Here is a 21,641-nt window from a genome sequence, read left to right on the forward strand (position 1 = left end):
ACATAAATAAATATGCACATACATAAATAAATATACACATACATATATAAATATACACATACATATATAAATATATACACATACATATACAAATATATACACATACATATATAAATATACACATACATATTATATATAAATATATATAAGTCTGCGTGGGGGAGGAGGGGGGGGGTTGAAGATGGCTGTGGATTGGGGGATGAACAAACATCACTGCATATTCACCTTTTGTGAGATCCTCTTACAGACATCTAAATCCCTACACAATATACAAACACTCATCCATACCCAAGCTGCATATACCAGTCCTGCTAACGTCTGTGTACCCCTCGGCCCTCACACCCCAATGCTTGTAGGTACCAATAGTGAATATATAGTATCTGACTTAAATTTAAACTTCTCTACTGTTTCTGTGCCACTGCCTTTCCAGGGAAACCATTCCGAGCATCAACTGCTTTCTGAATGCAAAGACGTCTTCCCTAGAATTATCCCTCTCCTCCTCATACTCAGGCTTCCTCATGGTCATATCAATCTGCTTTGCTGAGAAACCCTTCTGTATTTATTTTATCAATTCGCTTCATCACCTTAAACAATTGGGTAACGATAAAAGGATAAATTACGAGAAACAATGATGTTTCAGAATGTAAGGAGCTTCCCGACAACCCAGGAAAATGAGGGAATCCCCATTATGTAAAACAGCCAATCGGAATGGCCGACACCCCTCGACGTCATGAGGAATGACGACGCCTCATGACTTCATGCGTGCCGACGTGCAGCCCGCGATGAGCTGTACGCGCATGCGCAGAGACCTATTTACGCGTTGGACCAGCAGTCGTCGTTATAAACCACGCCCCGTTACCCGTCATTCAAAAGAAAGCTCCGCCTTTTCTCAGCAGTTAAAGGGCTTGTAAGAAAAAGCGATATAAAGACATTTTCGACATTTCTTGGTTTGACATTCGAACAGGTGCATGTTGGCGACGGTTGTGAATGAGTCATAGCTCGCGGTGCGTTTACTCAACCAGAGGCATCGCTCGTTCGCCATTGCTCCTGTGTTCTTCTCATTCATTCTCTCTCTCGATCTCTCTCTCCGTCTCTCTCCTTGGAGCAGCCTCGGTGAACAGCTGGTCGATCCGCTTTGCTCCCGCCCCCTTCGAGGCTAGACCAAGAGCACGACTATGGTAGGCTTGGGTAGAGTCCGCTCCATGAAGATAGTTCTGGACCCCGCGGTACCCGGAGACTCGGCCAAGCCTTGCTACCGCAGCGGGGAGACCGTGCGAGGTCGGGTCGCCTTAGACCTTCGAGCTCCACTACGGGTCCGCCTGCTGCGGCTCGAAGCCCGTGGTTGTGCCCAAGTCCGGTGGAACGAGTCCCGGAGCGCCGGTTCCAACACGGCGTACACTCAGAACTACAGCGACGAACTCGAGTACTTCTGTCATCGAGAGACGATGCTGGGAAACACCGGTACGGTCTTCGTTGGACAGGATGGTTCCGGAGCGCTGTTAAACCATTGTGTGTGATGATGATGATGATGATGATGATGATATGATTAGATCGGCTTTAAATTAATCTGTGATCAGCAATTTGGTGTGTGTATCCACCCACCCCACCCCCCCCCCCAACCCCCAACCACCACCCCCCAACCACCACCCCCCTATAGTATTAGTAGCTAGTATATGATATCGCCAAGAGTGTGTGTGTGTGTGTGTGTGTGTGTGTGTGTGTGTGTGTGTGTGTGTGTGTGTGTGTGTGTGTGTGTGTGTGTGTGTCTGTCTGTCTGTCTGTCTTTGTGTGTGTGTGTTTGTGTTTGTGTCTGTGTGTGGGTGTGTCTTTGTGTGAGGGTCTGTCTCTGTGTGGGTCTGTCTCTGTCTCTGTGTGTGGGTCTGTCTCTGTCTTTGTGTGTGGGTCTGCCTGTGTCTGTCTCTGTATAGTGTGTGTGTTTTTCTGTCTGTTTGTCTGTCTTTGTGTGTGGGTCTGTCTCTGTGTGTGTGTGTGTGTGTGTGTGTGTGTGTGTGTGTCTGTCTCTGTCTCTGTGTGTGGGTCTGTCTCTGTCTTTGTGTGTGGGTGTGTCTGTCTCTGTCTTTGTGTGTGGGTCTGTCTGTGTCTGTCTCTGTCTTTGTGTGTGGGTCTGCCTGTGTCTGTCTCTGTATAGTGTGTGTGTGTTTGTGTGTGTGTGTGTGTGTGTGTGTGTGTGTGTGTGTGTGTGTGTGTGTGTGTGTGTGTGTGTGTGTGTGTGTGTGTGTGTGTGTGTGTGTGTGTGTGTGTGTGTGTGTGTGTGTGTCTCTGTGTGGGTCTGTCTCTGTCTCTGTGTGGGTCTGTCTCTGTCTCTGTGTGGGTCTGTCTCTGTCTCTGTGTGGGTCTGTCTCTGTCTCTGTGTGGGTCTGTCTCTGTGTGTGGGTCTGTCTCTGTCTTTGTGTGTGTCTGTGTCTGTGTCTGTCTCTGTCTTTGTGTGTGGGTCTGTGTCTGTGTCTGTCTCTGTCTTTGTGTGTGGGTCTGTGTCTGTCTCTGTCTTTGTGTGTGGGTCTGCCTGTGTCTGTCTCTGTATAATGTGTGGGTCTGTCTCTGTCTTTGTGTGTGGGTCTGTCTCTGTCTTTGTGTGTGGGTCTGTCTCTGTCTTTGTGTGTGTCTGTGTCTGTGTCTGTCTCTGTCTTTGTGTGTGGGTCTGTGTCTGTCTCTGTCTTTGTGTGTGGGTCTGCCTGTGTCTGTCTCTGTATAGTGTGTGGGTCTGTCTCTGTCTTTGTGTGTGGGTCTGTCTCTGTCTTTGTGTGTGTCTGTCTCTGTCTTTGTGTGTGGGTCTGCCTGTGTCTGTCTCTGTATAGTGTGTGGGTCTGTCTCTGTCTTTGCGTGTGGGTCTGTCTCTGTCTTTGTGTGTGGGTCTGTCTGTCTCTGTCTTGTGTGTGTGTGGTGTGTGTATTCAGACTTGTATTGTGTTGGCTAAACAATAGTATACGGGGTGCAGGTCCTCGTCATTGTGTATTGCATGTCTGGGTCAGTCTTGCCAGGTGCACATCAGCCATTACATACTGGTCTTTAAATCTCCCCCTCCTCTCCTTGGAGACTCGAAAGCTGCTCCTCGAGTTGCCAGCGTGACCCGATATGACTTGTACCGACCAGACCTCACCTTTCATTTACCTGCTGTTTTGCCCCACCTGTCTGTGCGTTAATAATACCCTGTTTGGACAGTTCTGCTTGAAGGCATCCGAGTAATCTGGCTGCGGTAGTTTGCCATTGTCTGCATGGTGTTTCACACGGTCACCTACGATATGATGCGTAAACATTGAAGGACACTTTGGTGTTCATCTTGAACCCACAGTCGCGATCAGCAATGGTGCGCTTCTTCCAGCACCAATCCATGAACACCTGTCCTTGCACGGTTTTATCCCTGTCCTTTTGATCTCTTTTGGGCAGGTATGTCTTCAGATCCAATAAAGGATTCACACTTCCTGATGTTGATCCAATGTGCAAGTCGAGCTGAGAGCCATTGATTTGGGTGTGGACATACCAAGGATGCTGGTGGTGGTGCTGGGTAGATTTGCAGAGGGTCTAAACATCTCCAGAACCAGTCGTTGAACTTGGAACCATTGTTAAACTCACAAGTTGTCATAATCATCGTTTTATCAAAAAACATTAGCACAAAGAGCTTCTGAGTCTTTTTATTTCCAATTCGTAATGATGTGAATTTTCTTTATATCTGAACAATTCCCATTACAGTGCACATTGTTCGCCGGAAAGGACTACTTGGGAGTTTGGAACGATCATGGCCATTTATCCTTGGGATTTACAACAGGCAATTGTGCTCGGCCTCTGTTTTGTCTGAAGCCAGACTACTGGCGTCCTGGTACGAGGAGTTCTCGGAACGAGAAACCCGCAATAGTCCAATAAATGCCAGCGGTTTATTTTTAAATAAATGTATGTTTAAAACTGAGGGGAACAAATGCTTCCCTGATAATTAAATACACTTGTATATTCAAAAAGGAGTCGCTGGCGTATCTTGGACTATTCTGGGTGTCTCGTTCTGAGGACCTTTTGCTTGGGTTTCTGAGCAGCCAAAATGGCGTGCCCCCCCCCCCCCCCCCCCCCCCCCCCCCCCCCCCCACAATCGCGTGCATGATCACGAGGGCTCCAGCAGCAATTGTAACGATGAAAATTGCCTCCAGATTGGGTCCGGTGATCCAGGGAGTGACTCCCAGTCTCTAAGATGTCCCCCACTGTATGACTAATTCGAATGACAAACCACAACCCTCGAGCTTAACCGCATTATGTGCCCAAAGTTCCCATGGCACCACCGAAGGAGTAATTAGAGGAATTTTTTAGCTTCATATTTGATATTTTATAAGTGTATACGAGTCAAGGTTGTGAGATTTAAAATGGATACGATTTGCCGAGGTCTTTGTACGTGTCCTTTATTTATTTATTTTGTCCTGGAATGGCATAGCTCGCGCAAGGATCCCGACTCCGTTACGCCGGCGCGCGCCTGCTCAAACCGGCTTGGAGCCGCACTCGCCGCGCGCTCATTGGCCGGGACGCGCATGCGTGCACCGCGGGTGCGGTCCAGCTGGCATGAGGGCCAATGCGCACCAGGGCTGCGTGCGTGGGTGGAGATTAGAGGGGAAGAATAGGTTGAAGGAATATGAAAGGAAGTTTTATTGCTGTCATAAGTTAAAAGTGTGTTGATTTGTATTACGTGTCTAAAGGGGTGTGGATCCCATCTTCTGGATTAGTGCATGGCAACAACGATTTCTTTATTTGTTTTAAGCCACCACCATCCCCTCTGCTTGCCCCCTCCCCACGGCGTTCCCCATTCCTTGTCTCTCCCTCTGCTTATTCCTTGCTACTCGAATCTGCCTTTCTCTGATCTTCCCCTCCTTGTTCTTCCACATCTCCCCTATCCGCTTTCTCATTTACTTGGATGTGTAATAGGTTACCTCATCATGGTGATTGCCTTACCTGGTTTAGCACAAGTTAGTGAAATAAGTGCTGTGGTTTTTGTTGTTGTTTCCTTCTTTCCACCTTTTTTTTTTTTTTTTGTAGTACAGGAGTGAGGCTCATGGAAGAGCATGGTTGAACTGACTAGTGTAGTTGGGCCACCAAGGGAATGAATGAGCAGAAAGCGGGGGAAACACTGAAACCAAAGGGTTGGGTTAGGAAGGGTTAATGGGAGTAATAAAGATCATGGGTCAGGATGGTTCATGATATGAGGTGGCAGTGCGCTGGATGCTTCAACCCCTGGATCAAAGAGTGGCAAAGAATGACCTCTGGAAGGCAGTTCCATCGAGGGGAGAAGCGAGGAACAAAGGAGTTGAGGTGTGCAGTGCACAGAGGGAGCAATATCGGAGAAGAGATGGTTAAAAAAAAAAAGAGGAAGAAGAAAAAAAAAAGAAAGAGACAACCGACCTGCCTGCGATGTGAAAGCGACCTCTCTTGGGCTTCAACGTTTGTTGCTGGAGATTTCAAAGCAATTATATTATACATTTATGATCTCGTTAGCATTGGACTTTCCAACTGTTGATTGGGCTCCTTGACATGTTTTAACGGGAGTCCCAAATTATGGTGTGTGATGTCGGTAAAAGCCCCACAATTTAGGGTGTTTTACGATTCCGCAACAATGTTGTGGTACTTCAAACTGGACGTGGAGAAAACATCGGTTTCGCACAAGCCCGGGCAGGTCTGAACATCATGTTTGACGTTTTTATTATCAGGAAACTGGAATTTTAGATTGTAGCTGTGACGTGTCTTGTGAATACGTGAAGAAGAAGAAGAAGAAGAAGAAGAGTTCGACAAGAAATTTGTGATTAAAGATCCCATAGGTGAATGGAGAGAAATGATTTGATTGTTTTGGAATATTGTAGGAATTATTGTGGCAAGTGTCCAGAAGTATTATTACTCGTGTCGGTGCTTACAGTTGAAAGTGTACTTTCTGGATGAAAAGGTTTGGCCCGACTCATCTTGGCATGGTACCAAGTTTAAATCCCGCCAACGTCTTGTAATCGATCTAAGATTTCACCTTGAAGTCTCCAAATATCCTCGTCGCGGACGTGACCTGTGTGCAAGGTCTTCAGTGAGACTTTGCTCCCTGTATAAGTGAATAAATAAATAAATAAGGCCTTTTTTTAGGACAAAACACATTGATGGCATTGCTCCTTGATAATGACGGTAAGCCATTTGTTGTGGGCGGGTAGATGCTTGAGCGTCTTGTGAAACCTAGTTGTGGAAATTTGGCAATGCATGACAAAGTTGTTTTTCAATGCTTTTAGTGGTATTGCCATTATTTGTTCCAATATTCCCTGGGTTTGTCTACTCGACTGTTTCAAGCAAACGTTGCTGCCATACATTCATGAGCATTCGTCTCACCGACTGTTATTATTGTCGTGAGATCTGCAAGGAAGTCGTTAAATCGTTTTTGCAGTTCATTATTTAATTATTATTATTCATTCCTTTCCTTTCATGCCATCGACGGCATGCACAGCTGTAAGATTTGGCACCGAGTCTGGATCGGCCTGGTACAAAATGCTGGCATGAAGGCTTGCCTCTTGAAACCTTGCACCGTGTGCTACCGCATACCATGTTTACCCAACAGCTTCGAAGCCGTTGACAAGGGCGAATGAAGAATTGCATTCAAAATGTCTCCTGGCCCAATATGTGATCTCTTCTTCTTCTTTTTAAATATACTATGACTTCCATGTGTTGTCTTTCTCCACTCCTTACTTGGTTAGGCCCATGAATGCAAGCCTGATCCAAGCACATTTGCTTGTTCCCCGATTATACGGTGAACCGTTCGATGACGGTGTCACTCTTCCTAAATGGTTGGTGTGCATCTCGGTGCCTGTGACTATGCTCTATGGCACTCGAACAAATAAATAAATAAAAAAATTCGATGGCAATTATTGGTGAATGTCTTTGTTTACCAACCCATTGCTTGGCTTTGTTGCCTCGTACTCGTATGTGGGTTGGCAGGACATCTTGGTCCAGAGAGCAGGACATCTTATGTGGGTTGGTAGGATTTGGTTTCAGGTGTCATTCTAAACTGTCAATCTGGTACTTTATAGGCAGATTATTTATTGTATCAATTAATTCACAATCAGTTGGATGGGACATTACGATGGGGACTCGTCTGGTGGATGTTAAAGATCCAGCAGTGTCTTGCAAAGAGTAGGCGATTGTTGCCGGCACCCTAGCAGTGCCAATTCCCAGCATAAACCAGCTTTGGGGGCTTTACAAATCCCCTCCCTTTCCCAAATTGGGGCTCTGGAATCCTCCTCCAACCATGGATTGGGATACGGCAATAAGAACTACAAGGTGGCAGAGTCGGTGGCAGAATGGTTGGAGCATCTGCTCTGAGTCGGGGAGGTTAGATTCCCACTCTGGCTGAGTCGTACCAAACACTTTTTAAAAATTGTACATGCTGCTTCCTTGCTTGATGCGCAGCATTGAAAGGATAGAGCTCGGTTTGGGTTGGCATCCACGGTGAGGAGGAAATTTATCCTTGATGGTCCTGCTGGGTGCGGAGAGAACAAGCGACCGTGAAGATGGTGTCGCCGGTACCCAGAGCACTTTCGGATGCGATGTCTGTTCCCTCAAGCCCAGCAGCTGTTTGTCTGGAGTCGAATCCGGTGTTGTCTCGTGTATGTTTATGCATGTGTGTTCATGATTTATTTTGCAACTATGCACGAGCCTTAGATCCTGTTAACCCTCCCCTCCCCTCCCCCCCTTCTCCCTTTTACACCCCTAAACTGAAATTGTCATTCTCATGGAGGTGGTGGCAGTTCAGGTTTTATAATGTAGGCCTAGATACTGGTTGTTGCGGTGTCGCAGTTGGTATTTCTGTAGGAAAATGGACTCGTTGTGGCCGATCTCTCTCGGCCAGATTTCAAGCAGCCATGGGAATTGAACCTCCACGAGTGAGGGCAATGCAACATTCGTTTCCCCCTCCCACTCCACCACCAAGCTGGTTGCCATGAAGGAACTTGCAATATATGTATGGCAAGTGCACTGGGAAACATTAGTGTAATTTTACAAGGCTGTTGGATGACAATGTTTGAAATCTGGACCTGGGATCCTCGCCTTGTCCGTATCCCAAGATGGGAGCAACAAAAATGCTTCCCCAAAGGTGCCGACTTTCCTTCTTCTTCGCATTTGTACTATAGATGTGCCATTAAAAAACGAGTTAAAATCCAATGTTTGCAGTTTGCAATGTTGAATCCTTTTGTGGTGTTGGTTTCTGTTCGAGCACAGACGGTTCCTTATTTTTACAACGCAAACCTCATGGTAAAGGGACTTGTTTTGCTCAGGTGTTCAGCCTTTCACCCAAGGGATTATATTGTTTTTCTCCACAATTATATGTCGTGCACTACCACAATACAATTATACCACAATTATATTCGCAGAACTATGTGATGGGCATTAATTTAAATAATAAATTCGACTTGTTTACCAGTTTTACTATTTCAGATTGTGATTCCATTTTTGTGAAATGACTTTTCAAAAGATTAGCAGGTAAGAGACTAAAGCAAAACGACGAGATGATTTGCAAGCCGAATGTTAGAGAAAAATCTTGACATTTGTGTTGGCACACCGCTTGCGGTGATGCGAACCTGCAGCAGATTGTTAACCAACGGCACAACGTTGACCTGGAGTGACGCAGGGTGGTCGACCGGGCTCGGAACCCACCATTTTCATTGCTCGCAGCATAGCGTGAAGGGAGAAGAGTCAACAGTTTAACTGCTCGTTCTTTACGATCCAGTGCAGCTTGAGGTGGCGAGTAAACAGGTTCATGGTTATAGCAGTTCTGCTCAGGCTTGCGGTATCGCACGCATGTTGGGGGGGCGGGGGGCGGTTGCTAACCCGAAGGTGAAACGTGCTGCAAAAATAAACAAGAAATGGCCTTCGCCGAAGAATTGATGAGTTTGATGATCATTCTGATATTTTGTTTAAAAAAAAGAAAAGAAATAATAGCATATATTTACATATTGAGAGATATTTTGTTGTTTTATTTGATTAAAGGGACATATTTGTTCGATATTTTGTTGTTTTATTTGATTAAAGGGACATATTTGTTCGATATTTTGTTGTTTTATTTGATTAAAGGGACATATTTGTTCGATATTTTGTTGTTTTATTTGATTAAAGGGACATATTTGTTAGATATTTTGTTGTTTTATTTGATTAAAGGGACATATTTGTTCGATATTTTGTTGCATTGTTTCCCTTAATCTGTTTTATTGTTTTTCAAATGGTACCAGAAAAGCCAGTTTCTGATCTTTGCCGAAGGGATGAATGGCAGTTGGTAAACTTGAACACTCGGCAAAATAATTTGATATTTCTAAATGCTTAATATTTTTTTGTGTAAAAGAACACAAAACATGGATGTCAACAAACAGAAGGCTATAGTGGTTTCCACCAACACCACCCTTTCCTTTCTTGTGCTCCAGATGTCGATAGACCTGATGAACAGCTGCTGGTCCTGCCATCTGGACATCAGGAGTTTGATTTCAGCTTCGTGCTGCCAGCAGGGTGAGCGAGGGCTGGTGATGGCTGCACGCACATACATTCACGAGTCAATTTTATACATCTCTATGAATAACCAGGTGCGGTTAAACAATGTGGCGAGCGTTGTCGGACTACTATGCGTCACGTACAAAATGAGTTTGATGTTGAATCGATGTGCTCGGTTATAGCTTTGGCCGTTGTGAAAAGCCGTTTCCTTTTTTGGGGATTTTGACGCAAAATGGCGGCTTGCCATGAGTGCGAAACAACTTGAGTGGTGCTCGCTGTAAAATTCGACATTTCAACGAAGCGGCTCTGGGCCGTCAACCTCACGACGCACGCGTTCATGCATTTCAGATGGCCTCGCATCCTCAGTAAACGATGTATCTCCAAATTGCTGTTCGAATGCTCACACTTATCACATACTTTCCACCCTCACAATCCTCGGCTTGGTATTTAAAAGTCCACGGCACTTGTGGCTTTGTGGTTGTGCATGAAATGCACACTGCAGAGAACTCGCACGTAACATCTTGGCAACAGCGGAGCCAATGGCGAGCAAGCGACGCAAACTTGGGGAGCCAATGACATGAATGATAAGCCAAAGAGGGCGGTGCCAGCAGGAGCAGAGCATCTGGGTTCAAGCACAGAAATCTGTAAACAAGAAGAGAGAGAGAAAAAAAAAAAAAGACGTCCTCTGGGCATCAATCTGTTCCCAGTATATTATTTGCAGCATAACCTTACTCAAAAGGTGAATTTAAAGTTTGTTTAACCTTTGCCTTGGCAGCTGGTTTTGCATTCTGCTTTTAACGATTCCTTTGCGAAATGACCTTCACACCTGTCGTACCTTGCCATTGTTGTCGTGGCATTGTGTTGAAGCCAGTGCGGTGCTTTCTGCGACATTATACAAGTCCAAGGCGAGGGAGAGCAGAATGGCACCGTTAACTCGGGCTGGTTTTGAGTTGTACATAGAGGGTCTTTGTGTCGAGAACAGAAAGGGTAGTACTGTTAATTTGAACAGCTGGAAACAAAACAGTGTTTCTTTAATTTGTCTGATCCATCTTTGGTCATTTTTGTATCAATATGTAGGGGAGGGGGCACGATGATCTGTCATGCTATTGCCGAGGATCCAAATGCAAAAGTCAGTCCGCTGAATGCTATACATAGAGCATCGACATGTTAATAATAGTTGATTTTGTGCAACACAATCTAGTATGGCTGGATTCGCACAGGGGCCTGCAAAGTTGCACATGGAAGGCAGTGTTTATTCGATTGGTATTATTTCTTTGTTTTTCTGTTTCGGTGTGCTTTGAAATGCGTGATGCATCTCGGCGAGAGTTGTTCCTTTGTACATCGCAGAATGCGCAAAACCAGCCTGTCTTGCAGATTGCCATTTGTGTTTGCCAAAAATCCGAATCCAACCTACCCCTTGCATCGACTCGTTGATTCTGCCGCTTTTTTTTTTTTTCCCTTGATTCGGCTTCTTCTGCGTCACACTCGGGATTTCAGAAGAGATTAAACTCTATGTGGTCATGCTCTCTCTCTCTTTTGGGTATTTTTTTTGCTTTGCATCAACAGGGAAGAAATTGGAGACTTGGATATACAGTAACTAACACTTATTTGGTTGTTGGTACAATGGAAATGTGCTATGCCCAAATGTGAAGTACGGTATATTTGACATGAATAAAACGATGTTCTAAGAATGCTTTCGTTCAGAATCTGAATGCCTTTGTTTTTGTTTTGTTAACGTCCTTTTTTTCCTGTTGACATTGAGGTCGAGAGGCTTGGAGGTGCAACTGTTCGAGGCAAATAATAAGCTGACAGCTGTGTTTTAGCAAACAGCCATTAAGTTAACGCAAGTTTCTTTTTGAATAACATTCTTTTTTTACCATGTCCAATTATTCCCACCACCTTCTAGGGGTCGGTCCAGGACGATTGTTTAAAAAAATTAAAAATCCCAAGTCTTTCACGAACTGGCTGGCCAGACATATGCTGGTCGACTGAAGCTAGCAGGAATTTGTTCAGGATACCAGCGATAACGCGCCAGCATTTTGCGAAACACCGTGGAATTTTTAACATCCTCCAACGACCGGTGCTGACAGATGGGTCCTCCAGCTTAACCTCCATTCGATGAATGGCGCACACATGCATTTACAGCTGGGTTGAGATTCGAACTCAGGCTAGACAGCCTAAGGGCGAATACGCATACCTAGATGCTATCCTGCCAGCGTTGAGCTTTCCATTGAATGCAGTCTTTATGTGAAAAACTGTCACAAAGATGTTCAGGCCGTGTTTTATTGTTGGTTGTGTTACGTGCTCCTCCCCGACCCCCTGGTCACGGTGTACCTCCGAGCCCGGAGAGGAGTCACGGCAGAAAAATGTGTTATTCTGTATGTCAAAGATCAAGGGAGAAGCCACCCCAATTGTTACTCACAAACAAATATTGTATTAAAATCGCACAAGAATAACAGTACAACCATAATAGTATTCAAAAGTACAATCAATATGTCCTATGATGGTACCATCAGTTTTGTAATATTTAACTCGCTGTGCTCCAAGTGAGTGAAACACGAACATTCCCCAATGTCTCTTATTCCCGGCTTCGAGACGAAATTGATTCGCTCCAGCGATCGCCAGAACGAGGTCCAATTGAGACCAGAATCCCGTGCGAATGGCAAATACAGTCACACAGCCGAAGCTGCACAAAAGCCCCCTCAAGGCCCCTGGGAAATCCAAAGGTGCCCTACAGGCGACTGAGAGATCACACCCTCGGGTATGGACGAATTAACCTTCAAAAAGCCACGTCACACACACACGCCCCAGATCGACGTCTGAATGCAGGGGAGATGGTCGAAAAGAGACGAAACCGCGAGCGAAGCATAAGTCCTGCGCAAGTCAAAATGGCCGACGACCCGGTCTCGTGGTGCACGGCACGGTGATGATTCTCTCCTGAATCGTTCGCAAAACTTGACATGCAGGTTGACCGGTCACAGCGATGACAACTCTGTCATAGGAATCCTTCCCGGAAACCCGAAAGTTCGCGAGTGACTCTGGCTCGCCAACGTTCGCTTCAGAACCCGGAGCAACTCGGCTTTCTTGTCCGACTCATTCGCTCCGCCCCCTTTCTCGTTGTCCGGTTCCCGATCCGGTTTCCTGTTTCTTTTAACATTAACTTTTTTACCTTTTGAAAACGGTTCATGGACAATAAACCTTTTGAAAACAATAATAGTACATGGAATCAAATATTTACAGTGGATGCAAACCACCACAACGGAAGTGACGAATCCGTAACAGTTGCTATATTATGATTGAAAGAAGCAATGTGAGAAGGTAAGACATTTGCTGAGATTGATTAAACCCACTCCTAATTATCTTTACCTTTGTCTGTCTGTCTAGAGCCTTGCCTAACTCATTTGAAGGAAAATATGGTTGGGTGCGCTACTGGGTGAAGGCCAAGCTGTTCTGTCCTTGGAGTCTGGCACGCCGAGCTAGGGCTGAAATCACCGTACTGGAGAGCGTCGACCTGAATACGCCACCTTTGCTGGTCAGTGATAAATCTCACTAGGTTCTGCAATATTTTGTCATTCTTAAGTTTGTCCTCTACCATGACCATCTTCTCTTTCTTTTTCTGTTATTTTTCACTTCAGTTAACTGCTTCCACCCTCAGCCAGCAGCAATGTCTATATTCCAGACATGACTCGCAAGAAAGGTGTGCTTCTGAGTGTGTGAGGTGGGATCACCATTAAACGCCCTAAAAGCCCACGTGGCATGTATATAAAGTTTAGGGTTTTCTATTTATTTATAGCAACCTGCCAGATGGGTGTTGCGGGTTGCAGTACTGAACAATACTGACTCATTTTAAAACTGTTTGATACAATAAAAAAATGAATATTTTCCCCCCAAACCCCCAACCCCACTTGTTTTGTGTTCAATCATTTGCCATTGCTTGTTTGAGCCCATTATGTGCTTGTGTTGCTCGTGTTGAAGAGGTGAAACCCGATTTTGGTATCCAGCAAAGGCGGAATTTGTGGGAGAGGGGAAAGGCTGGCCTTGGGTGGTGGATTTAAAAAAAAAAAAAATTGAAAAAGGAAAGGTTCCTGATGTTGTACCTTTTCTGGGAAGCATAAAAGAAAAGCAACTTGGATTGGCATGGCTCATGGAGCCTTACACGGCAGCATTAAGTACTTGCACCGATGTCGCACTTCTCACAAACCCAGGATGTGCGTTGGTTTCTCAAGCTGTTGGCACGAGCATCCTAAATTTGTGGGAACGCATTTATTCAGAACAGGAAGGAAAAGGCAGCTTGGATAGCTGTCAGCTACCTTTCAACAAATGGTCCCTTTCACATTGACCTCTATTTTTCTCCCACACCCACACCCATTCCTTTCCTTACCATTAACACTTCCCTTTTCATCATTGCTTGCTTTTGACATTTCAAAGAATGTATTTTCAAAAAAGAACAAGGTCTTTTTAAGACACATAAAACACTGTTTAATGTTGCGTATAAGTCAAATTTAACTTTGAACAAAATATGTACAATAGACTCCAGCATGTACTGCATTAGAGGCCACGAGTTGCCTCGAAGCACGTCAATCAACTGCTCCATTGAACTTCTTCGATGGATTTGCAAGCTCCAATATACGATGGAAGCCAAACATTTCCTTCGTCATCTCGTGGGCTGCTCTCCTGGAGGCAACACAAGTATGGTTCTGCTTTCCAGCCTGTACCAAAACCCGGATGCTGCATACCTGCCATCCAGTGGTCCCAAGACCTGGACACGAGCTTGGAGCCAGCAGGACCCTGGACAACTGCAGTAACTCGACGTGTATGATGGGCGTTCTCCATCTTCTTAGATTCTAATATCTCTTTACTTCTGTCCCATATAGGAAAGAAGAAGGTAGAGTGGCTCAGAATACCGTGTACTTGGGAGTGCATCTACCTCCAGATGGTGCACCTTCAAGCCTTACTGCATTTCTGGGCTCAATCCTGAACCTCACCACAGGTGGAAGTGCCATTTAAAGAGATCCTGTGGTCCAAGGAAGTGGAACGTGCAAGCTCGTTTCATCTGCTTCTTATCCCAGGTAATCTGCAGACCAGACCTGCTGCAAAACCATCTCATTCTTCGACGCATTGCAAGGCCGGTGGGTGGCATGCAGGATGGAGCACAGGTGGGTTGTTCGCTTGTGGGCTTCCAAGATGGCGGTGCTTCACCTACTTCTCAAGGACCCTTGAGATGCAACCAGACTCCTCCATCGGAGCATCCCGACCAGAGGAAATGGTAGTTAACAATTCTATTCTTTTATTTTATTTTTTTTCTCCTTGCTTTGGTCAACATACCTTGTGGGCAACTACAAACGCTGTAGTAAGGGAGCACCACTGCCAGTGATGCTACTACTATCCAAGGTAGTGAGAATGTCATCTCACTTCAGCGGCAAAAGGGATTGACCTTATTGGGGGAGGGCTTGATTTCCTGGACTCCACATCTTCTGCAAGTGGTATCCTGAGCTCCTTTTATCACCGTTTGTCGTGCAAGCTGTGGGATGCAGAATCAACGCAATACAGTTTGGCGACTGCAAAGCCCGACCACCCTTCACAGCAGCAACTTCAAAACAGTATTTTGAAGGGGCAGTGATGGTGGGGTGGTGGGGGTTGGTTATTGCTGCCTTGTTGCCAAATCGTACTTTCCTCAAGTAAGTTAGATGACACTGTTAGTTCCTTAGCTGATCCAAAATTACACTGAGAAACAGCTGTAACCTTTTCTTTCCTGGAAGCCCTTTGCAAATTGATGAAGCAAGATTTAGGTTTGTGGATCTGTAGAATGCATAATGGCAATGGGTTTGTCTAAATTAAGGCAGTCGTCATCTGATAAAGGGTGAAAAGGCCAAACGGTTATGCATGCTTTGTGTAACTGCATTGCAAAATGCATTCTGATACATATAAGCGACATATGAAAGGTAAGTTGGCTCGTTGATGTTGAATTTTACCCTCCCTCACCCACCCTTTCTCAATTTTTATCCCTCACCACTTCCCTCCACTGTGATGGTGCAATGTGTATATCTGCCTGCTATTTTGTTGTTTCATTGTTGTACAACGAAAATGCAAAGATTCAACATGATGACGTCTTCCAGTTGATTATATACACTGATCACCGTCCATCTTATCTCCATTCCCGTGTTTACTGCTGTGCAGATGCCGGTTGCCGAGTCAAAACAACGCATGGTTCGCAGTTGGCTCTGCATGGCGGGAAACGTCTCGATATCTGCCAAAATAGCACGCAAGGGTTATTGTCTCGGTAGGTCATCCGCCTTTTTAGGGACCTTGGGGGGGGGGGGGGTGGGGGTCAAATAAGCATACACACCTTTGATTTAGGCTTTGTGCATAATTTCTTCTTTTGCTTTCCTTGCATTATGCAGTCACTTTACCTCTTTATTGCTGCATGCAGTATAATGTCATGTGTAAGAGATTGGACAAGTTGATTGTTTTACAATACAGCACCTCGTTTATGCACCTGTCAAATAGATAGAATGAATGAATGATCGTTTTAAGGCCATTTTCCCCGCTAGAGCGGGGGTTAGCCTTGCGGGCCCCATGACAATCATGGTTCCCTGTTTGAGGCAATGTTTTTATGGCCGGATGCCCTTCCTGACGCCAACCCTTGGTCGCCTCTTACGATGCGCAGGGATACGGTGCACCTATTCTAAACCGGGGTACACACCGGGATCATTCATTCCAGCAAGCTGGTACTCAATTTGCCGACCTCGGAAGGATGACAGGCTGAGTCAACCCCCCTGGCGTTAATTCAGCGATCGACCGGGATTCGAACCCAGGATCCTAGGATCCCAAGCCGGCACCCTAACCGCTAAGCCAACACCAGGCTAAAATAGATAGAGATAGAGATGGATAATTTTGGAAGCAACAATCCCAATATGGCTTAAAATTAGATGGTCAGGCCCTGCACCCCCAGTGCTTCTCACCACTTCATGCACTGCACCGCCAGTGCTGCTCACCACTTTCTCGACGTTTTGTCATCTAGCTGTTTTCTGTAACTATATATCACAGGAACAAGCTAAGGATAGCTGAAGTTTTCAAATGCCAGGATTGTGTTGATATGCTGCTCACATTTAAAGCTGTTTATTTATTTATTTTGTTGTTCTCTTCCAAAGCATCACATTATACTGTAGGGTAAAGCAAGTATCCTTCATAAACTTTACAGAATAAGTAGTCTTCTATGTTTTACAGATTAAATGGAATAACTAATACTGCTACTACTGCTGTTATGTTACATCACTTGTTGCATCTTGTATCTTATAACATCCCCAGGAGAGGCCATTCCAGTAAACGCAGAGTTTGAGAATGCCACGTCACGGCCATTTGTGGCTCGAGCTGCCCTCTATCAAACGCAAACCTTTCTGGCAAAGGGACGGGTAAAGCGTGTACGGCAACTGGTGGCCTCTATCACTGGCGAGACACCCGTTGCCCCGGGTAGCCGTCAGGTCTGGGAGGCGCGTTCCTTGGAGGCACCCCCCGTCTGTCCATCTGTTATCAGCTGCAGCATTATCCGCGTGGAATATAACCTCGTGGTAAGTCAAATGGCGAATTGCTTTTGCACCAGGAAGGTTTGTTTATCTGCTGTATTGATCCGGTTCACCTCTTTTGGTTGGAGCAGGTTAATAACCAGTAATACCTTTTTAACATGGGTAACGATGCTTTTGTTATGGTAATATATTTATTTCTGTTTATTTCCTAGGTTTGTGCAGACGTGAAGGTTGCATCCAAGGTATGCCTCGGCTTGCCCGTTGTTCTGGGCACAGTCCCACTGCATGCATGGAGTCGTTCTTCTAGTGTCAGCAGCCAGAGCAGCACATCATCCAGCTGGGACGGCGGGTCTCTCCCTGTGCCCGAAGGTGAGCTACCACTGTCATAGTAATAAAGCTCTGGATGTATTCGTGGATCCAAGATTTGTCTTTTGTGAATTGAACATGTAATCGAGGAAATATTTTATTGTCGCAGACAGAGACAGGGGTAACACAAAGGTGAAGCTGAAATTTTGCAAACTCTTTCAATCTGAATCTCGGGATGTCATTGAATTTTGGTGCAATTGTCAATTGTGTCCCGAAGGTCTCTGGTTCGAGTATGCGAGTTCAGTAATAACTCAAGAATGTTTAGGAGGAGGGTGGATGTTTCTGGCCTGCTAGAGGCTGTTCCAAATATAGAGCTGAAGACATTTTCTATGCAATTACCATAGTTTGTTGATAGACCCAGTTTTGAGAATGCAGACGTTTCAGCAGCGATCATCAATGACTGACCTTTGACTATGAATATTTATGCACTTGTGTTTTCGTTACACACGACGCTTGTGCGGTATTTCTTGTGTTTGCATTTGTATTACATTTCGTCTCGTGTCGAGCTCCGTTTGTTTGGTGGGGCTGTAAATGTTTGCAAACCCACATGGTCAAACACTGAACTTTTACGCTGGTGTTGCATGGCACTGGGCCTATACGCATTGTCCTTATAATTGGCGACATGGTGACAAAGATCTTCATCTTGAAAGGTTCCCTAATTATGTATTTTGGGGGGGGGGGGTGGGGGGGGGTGTGCTTGCTGAAACGTGCACTTGTTAGAAAGTTTGAGGATACACATCTAGTCTTTTATATCCAGTGTAAATACAAGAAGTTCACGATTGGTTGCCGTTTAATCAGTGACTGTTGGACTCGATCCCCTCGCTTATTGGCAGTACATGCTGCAGTGAAAGAATTTTGGGTTCACAGGCCGGGCCAACAAGCAATTGAGCTCTTTCTTAGCATTAGGCATGCCTACGCATTGCTTCGCTGACAGGTTTAATCAAAGGACAGCTTGTTGTACTTCGAAAGCATCTTGCATGTCTCTCTGTGTCAATAAGGATGCAAAATGAAGTAATACGTGCAAAAAAGAATGTTTTATAACATGATTACTCTAGTTACCCTCACCAGAGAAGAGGGTGTGGCATTTGGGTCCGTTTCTGTGTTTCTCTGCACAGAACATGAGTGCTTTTCTCTACCACCGCTGGTACAATGGCCCAGAAATTTTTACCATAGGAGCGTCTCCTGTATAATTTTTAAATAATCATCACGTCGTAGATCACGTGGTACAAGCACCCATCTTGGAAAAACCGAAACAAAAAATTGCACCTCTATCTGCAAAACTGCTCCATAGAAAAACTTGAAACATGTCTCATTGTCAAGTACTTAATCCCCATGGCGAACATATAAACATGATTGTCATCGGTGCCTTTGCTATGATGTCATAATTAGGCAAGTAGAACACTTGATCTGATCAGTTTGAAACTGATTGAGCATGATCTACAAACACAAAAATTGCATGGGAGAATTTAATTGATGACGTCATTGGCCATGTGGTTCGGCAGCCACATTGGATTGAACATAAATCTATGCCGTCAATAAACCACACAAACCCAGCAGCTAATAAATACCACACAAAATACACCACACAAACACGTCCTGGCGAGGGTCTGCAATCTCCGATTGCCCTTTCTTCTTGTTGTCGTGGCTGTTGCTTCCATGTCTTTATAAAGAGTACATGCTGCCATAGAATAATAAATGTTACTGTTAGAACCACAACATTGAGCTCCTGTTCCTGCTTCTTCTTCCTCGATCCCAGAAAGAGGGGATTTTAAAACAGGAACTATATTATGATTAAACGGACATATTTTTGTTCCAAGTAAATCGATCGGCTTTCCAACGGTACCGTTATTCGACAGCAGGAACCCTTTGGAATGAAGCGACAGACACGGACGCCTCTCCTTTTAGTATAAGATGAGTAATGGGTACATTCTATTTGTGAAAAAATTGGGCCGTTGCATTTTTGTAGCTCCACCAAGTTACATGACGATTGTTGGCGGAGAAGAAGAAGAAGAATCCAATGTGGAGGATGAAGTTGAGGTGCACGATTGTGGCAGTTCTAGTGGCCCAGCTCTCTCCTTGTTGCTCGGTGCTCCGGAGACTGTGCAAGCTCTCATGGAACAGTTCCGTTTGCAACCACCTCCAATTTATTCCGAGGTCAGTTCCTTCAGTATTATGATTACTTGTTTTTAGGTTATTTCACTACATCTTCATTGTGTCAGCAAAGTAGAATATCTTCTCACACTGAATGCTTTCAGGTTTTGTAACTTTCTTGTTTGATATGTGTCAGTGCTTATTGTATTAATTTTTTTCGCACCACCACACTCCCCCACCCCCATTTCCCTTCCAGAGTGATCCAAACCCATTACCACGCTTGGAGAAGTACACCTCTCGAGCCGTTCACTGAACACCATGCACCCTGAGCTCGTGCTCTTATTGGTTAAAATGCGACTTTTTTCTCCTCCTCTGGAACGGATCAACCTACGGTGCGATGAAGAATCGTAATATGAATGATTGCGGCGAACCTGTAATAAGGTGGCATCTCTGGGCGTTGGATGAAAACTATCCAAATGGTTTGCGGCTGCGATTGTGATTGCAGTCTGCTCCAAACATGCCACTTATCTACGCCGAGTGGAAAGGATTCTCAAAGTTATCTGCACTCTTGCCAGGCCACAAGCGCAAAAAAAAAAAAAAAAAGCTAAAAGAAAAAAAAACTACAGTTTGACTTGCGTGCTGTCATGTTTTTTTTTTGTTTTGTTTTTTAATCAAGATTGGCAAGGGTGGAGAGATAAATCTGTTAAGCTTTGATACATGGTGGTCGGTGAATACGTGAGAACATTGATGGTGCTTCAGCCTGTTGTTTCACTTTGAGCACGTCCAGGAAGCCAAGGATAGGAAACGAAGGCTTCTTTTTTTTTTTCACAGGCTGCTAGTGTCCGATTACAGATTAAATAAACTTTTTTTCAAGTAGTTTATTTTATTTTTTCATTGAAGCAAACTAAAGCTGGTCAGAAGTCGGAACATTTTAAAAGAGCATCCCCACGCAGATTTTGAAGGATGTTGCCAATGCAGGATCGCTTTAGAGTGTCCGTAACACGTCGATAACTAAAGCGGGCAACCAGGCAGCGCAGTGGAAGCTGCTGTTCAGAAACAAGAAGTCCTCACACCCGTGGTGCCTCTACGTGGTACAATGTTTGAGATTACTAAAATTAGAGGCAGTCGGAATGGTTTCTCAGATTTAGTGCCTAGGCAGGTGAGTCATGAATTGGTCAGAGCTACTCGAGCTATAATACATGACGTTATGATTTTGTCAAAAATAAACTAAGCTGAGCCATTGATCAAACTATGACATCACTGCTGAGCACTTCATTTCCTGGCGCTTTAACTTGAGCGGAATCTCCTTAAATACTGTGGTTGATTTATTGTTTGGAGGGATGGGTTGGGGGGAAGTGGTTTAAACTCTGGTTGGAGAAACGCCACTGCTTTCCAAATGTATGGCACAAGTCAAAAACCAGACACAAATGTTATGCAAACAAGAGCGGCATTTTACTAAAAACAGACACCAAATCTGATAATTGTGCCGGGTGCTTTGTTTTGCTCGTTTTTGTTTTTTTTTTGGACCAACATGTTTGTTTTTGTAGTTGTTTTATTGCGAGGAACAAGCCTGTGCAAAATATCTATAGCCCAACATGAGAAAGGGAAACCATTTACTCAGAATTTATTGAGTATACAAATATTGAATAATTTGTAGCAATTCTTTCTCCCTTCCCCAGCCTATCCTATTTGAATCCCAGGCTACTTTTGATGCCAGGCACTGCTTTTTAAGTTGTGGTGGTTGTACTGTTAAGGGAATACGCCACAGCCGTAGGGATCGGAGTGAACATGAGCCATGTGCCAGTGTAACACTTTCCACGCTTCATCTCAGGTCAAAATTCCTTTGTAACCAGCTTGTCCCAGTCTCGTGATAAGAATACTGGCTAGATGTCACTTTGCACTGGTTTTTTTGTACGTTTTAATAAAAAGCACCACTTTGAACTACTGCTGTCTCCCAAACTGTGCAAATGAACACTGCATACATTATCCAAATGCTATGTTGTCTGATTATTACTTTGGCAAAAGTGATGCAACACTCCCTCCCCTCTTTTACTGGAATCTTCTTTTTGACTGCTTTCGATTTATATCGCTTTGTGAAAACTCTACAAGGCCATCACATATATACAGTACCACCTGGGAAAGGAGGGATGGATATGGGGGAGGCACATACTC

General features: G+C 44.7%; 1 protein-coding gene across 1 annotated transcript; it reads left to right on the plus strand.

Moving 5' to 3' along the window:
• The first annotated feature begins 894 nt into the window (after nt 1–894).
• Nucleotides 895–21,413, plus strand: LOC137429726 (arrestin domain-containing protein 3). Its single transcript, XM_068119915.2, has 8 exons — nt 895–1,461; nt 9,426–9,507; nt 12,874–13,021; nt 15,667–15,769; nt 16,798–17,057; nt 17,225–17,381; nt 19,345–19,532; nt 19,726–21,413. Exons 1-8 carry the CDS (start codon nt 1,176–1,178, stop codon nt 19,780–19,782), a joined length of 1,281 nt encoding a protein of 426 aa, XP_067976016.1. The 5' UTR covers nt 895–1,175; the 3' UTR covers nt 19,783–21,413.
• The last annotated feature ends 228 nt before the right edge of the window (nt 21,414–21,641 follow it).

Source organism: Myxine glutinosa, chromosome 6 (genome assembly GCF_964187855.1).
Source record: "Myxine glutinosa chromosome 6, kmMyxGlut1.1, whole genome shotgun sequence".
NCBI classification, from domain to species: Eukaryota; Metazoa; Chordata; class Myxini; order Myxiniformes; family Myxinidae; genus Myxine; species Myxine glutinosa.

Bases quoted from the DNA above. Each gene is read 5' to 3' on its own strand.
- LOC137429726 (XM_068119915.2), top strand. From the start codon at position 1,176: ATGGTAGGCTTGGGTAGAGTCCGCTCCATGAAGATAGTTCTGGACCCC. The intron at 9,508-12,873 runs GTGAGCGAGGGC...CTGTCTGTCTAG, and splicing joins AGCTTCGTGCTGCCAGCAGG to AGCCTTGCCTAACTCATTTG. The intron at 19,533-19,725 runs GTCAGTTCCTTC...TTTCCCTTCCAG, and splicing joins CACCTCCAATTTATTCCGAG to AGTGATCCAAACCCATTACC.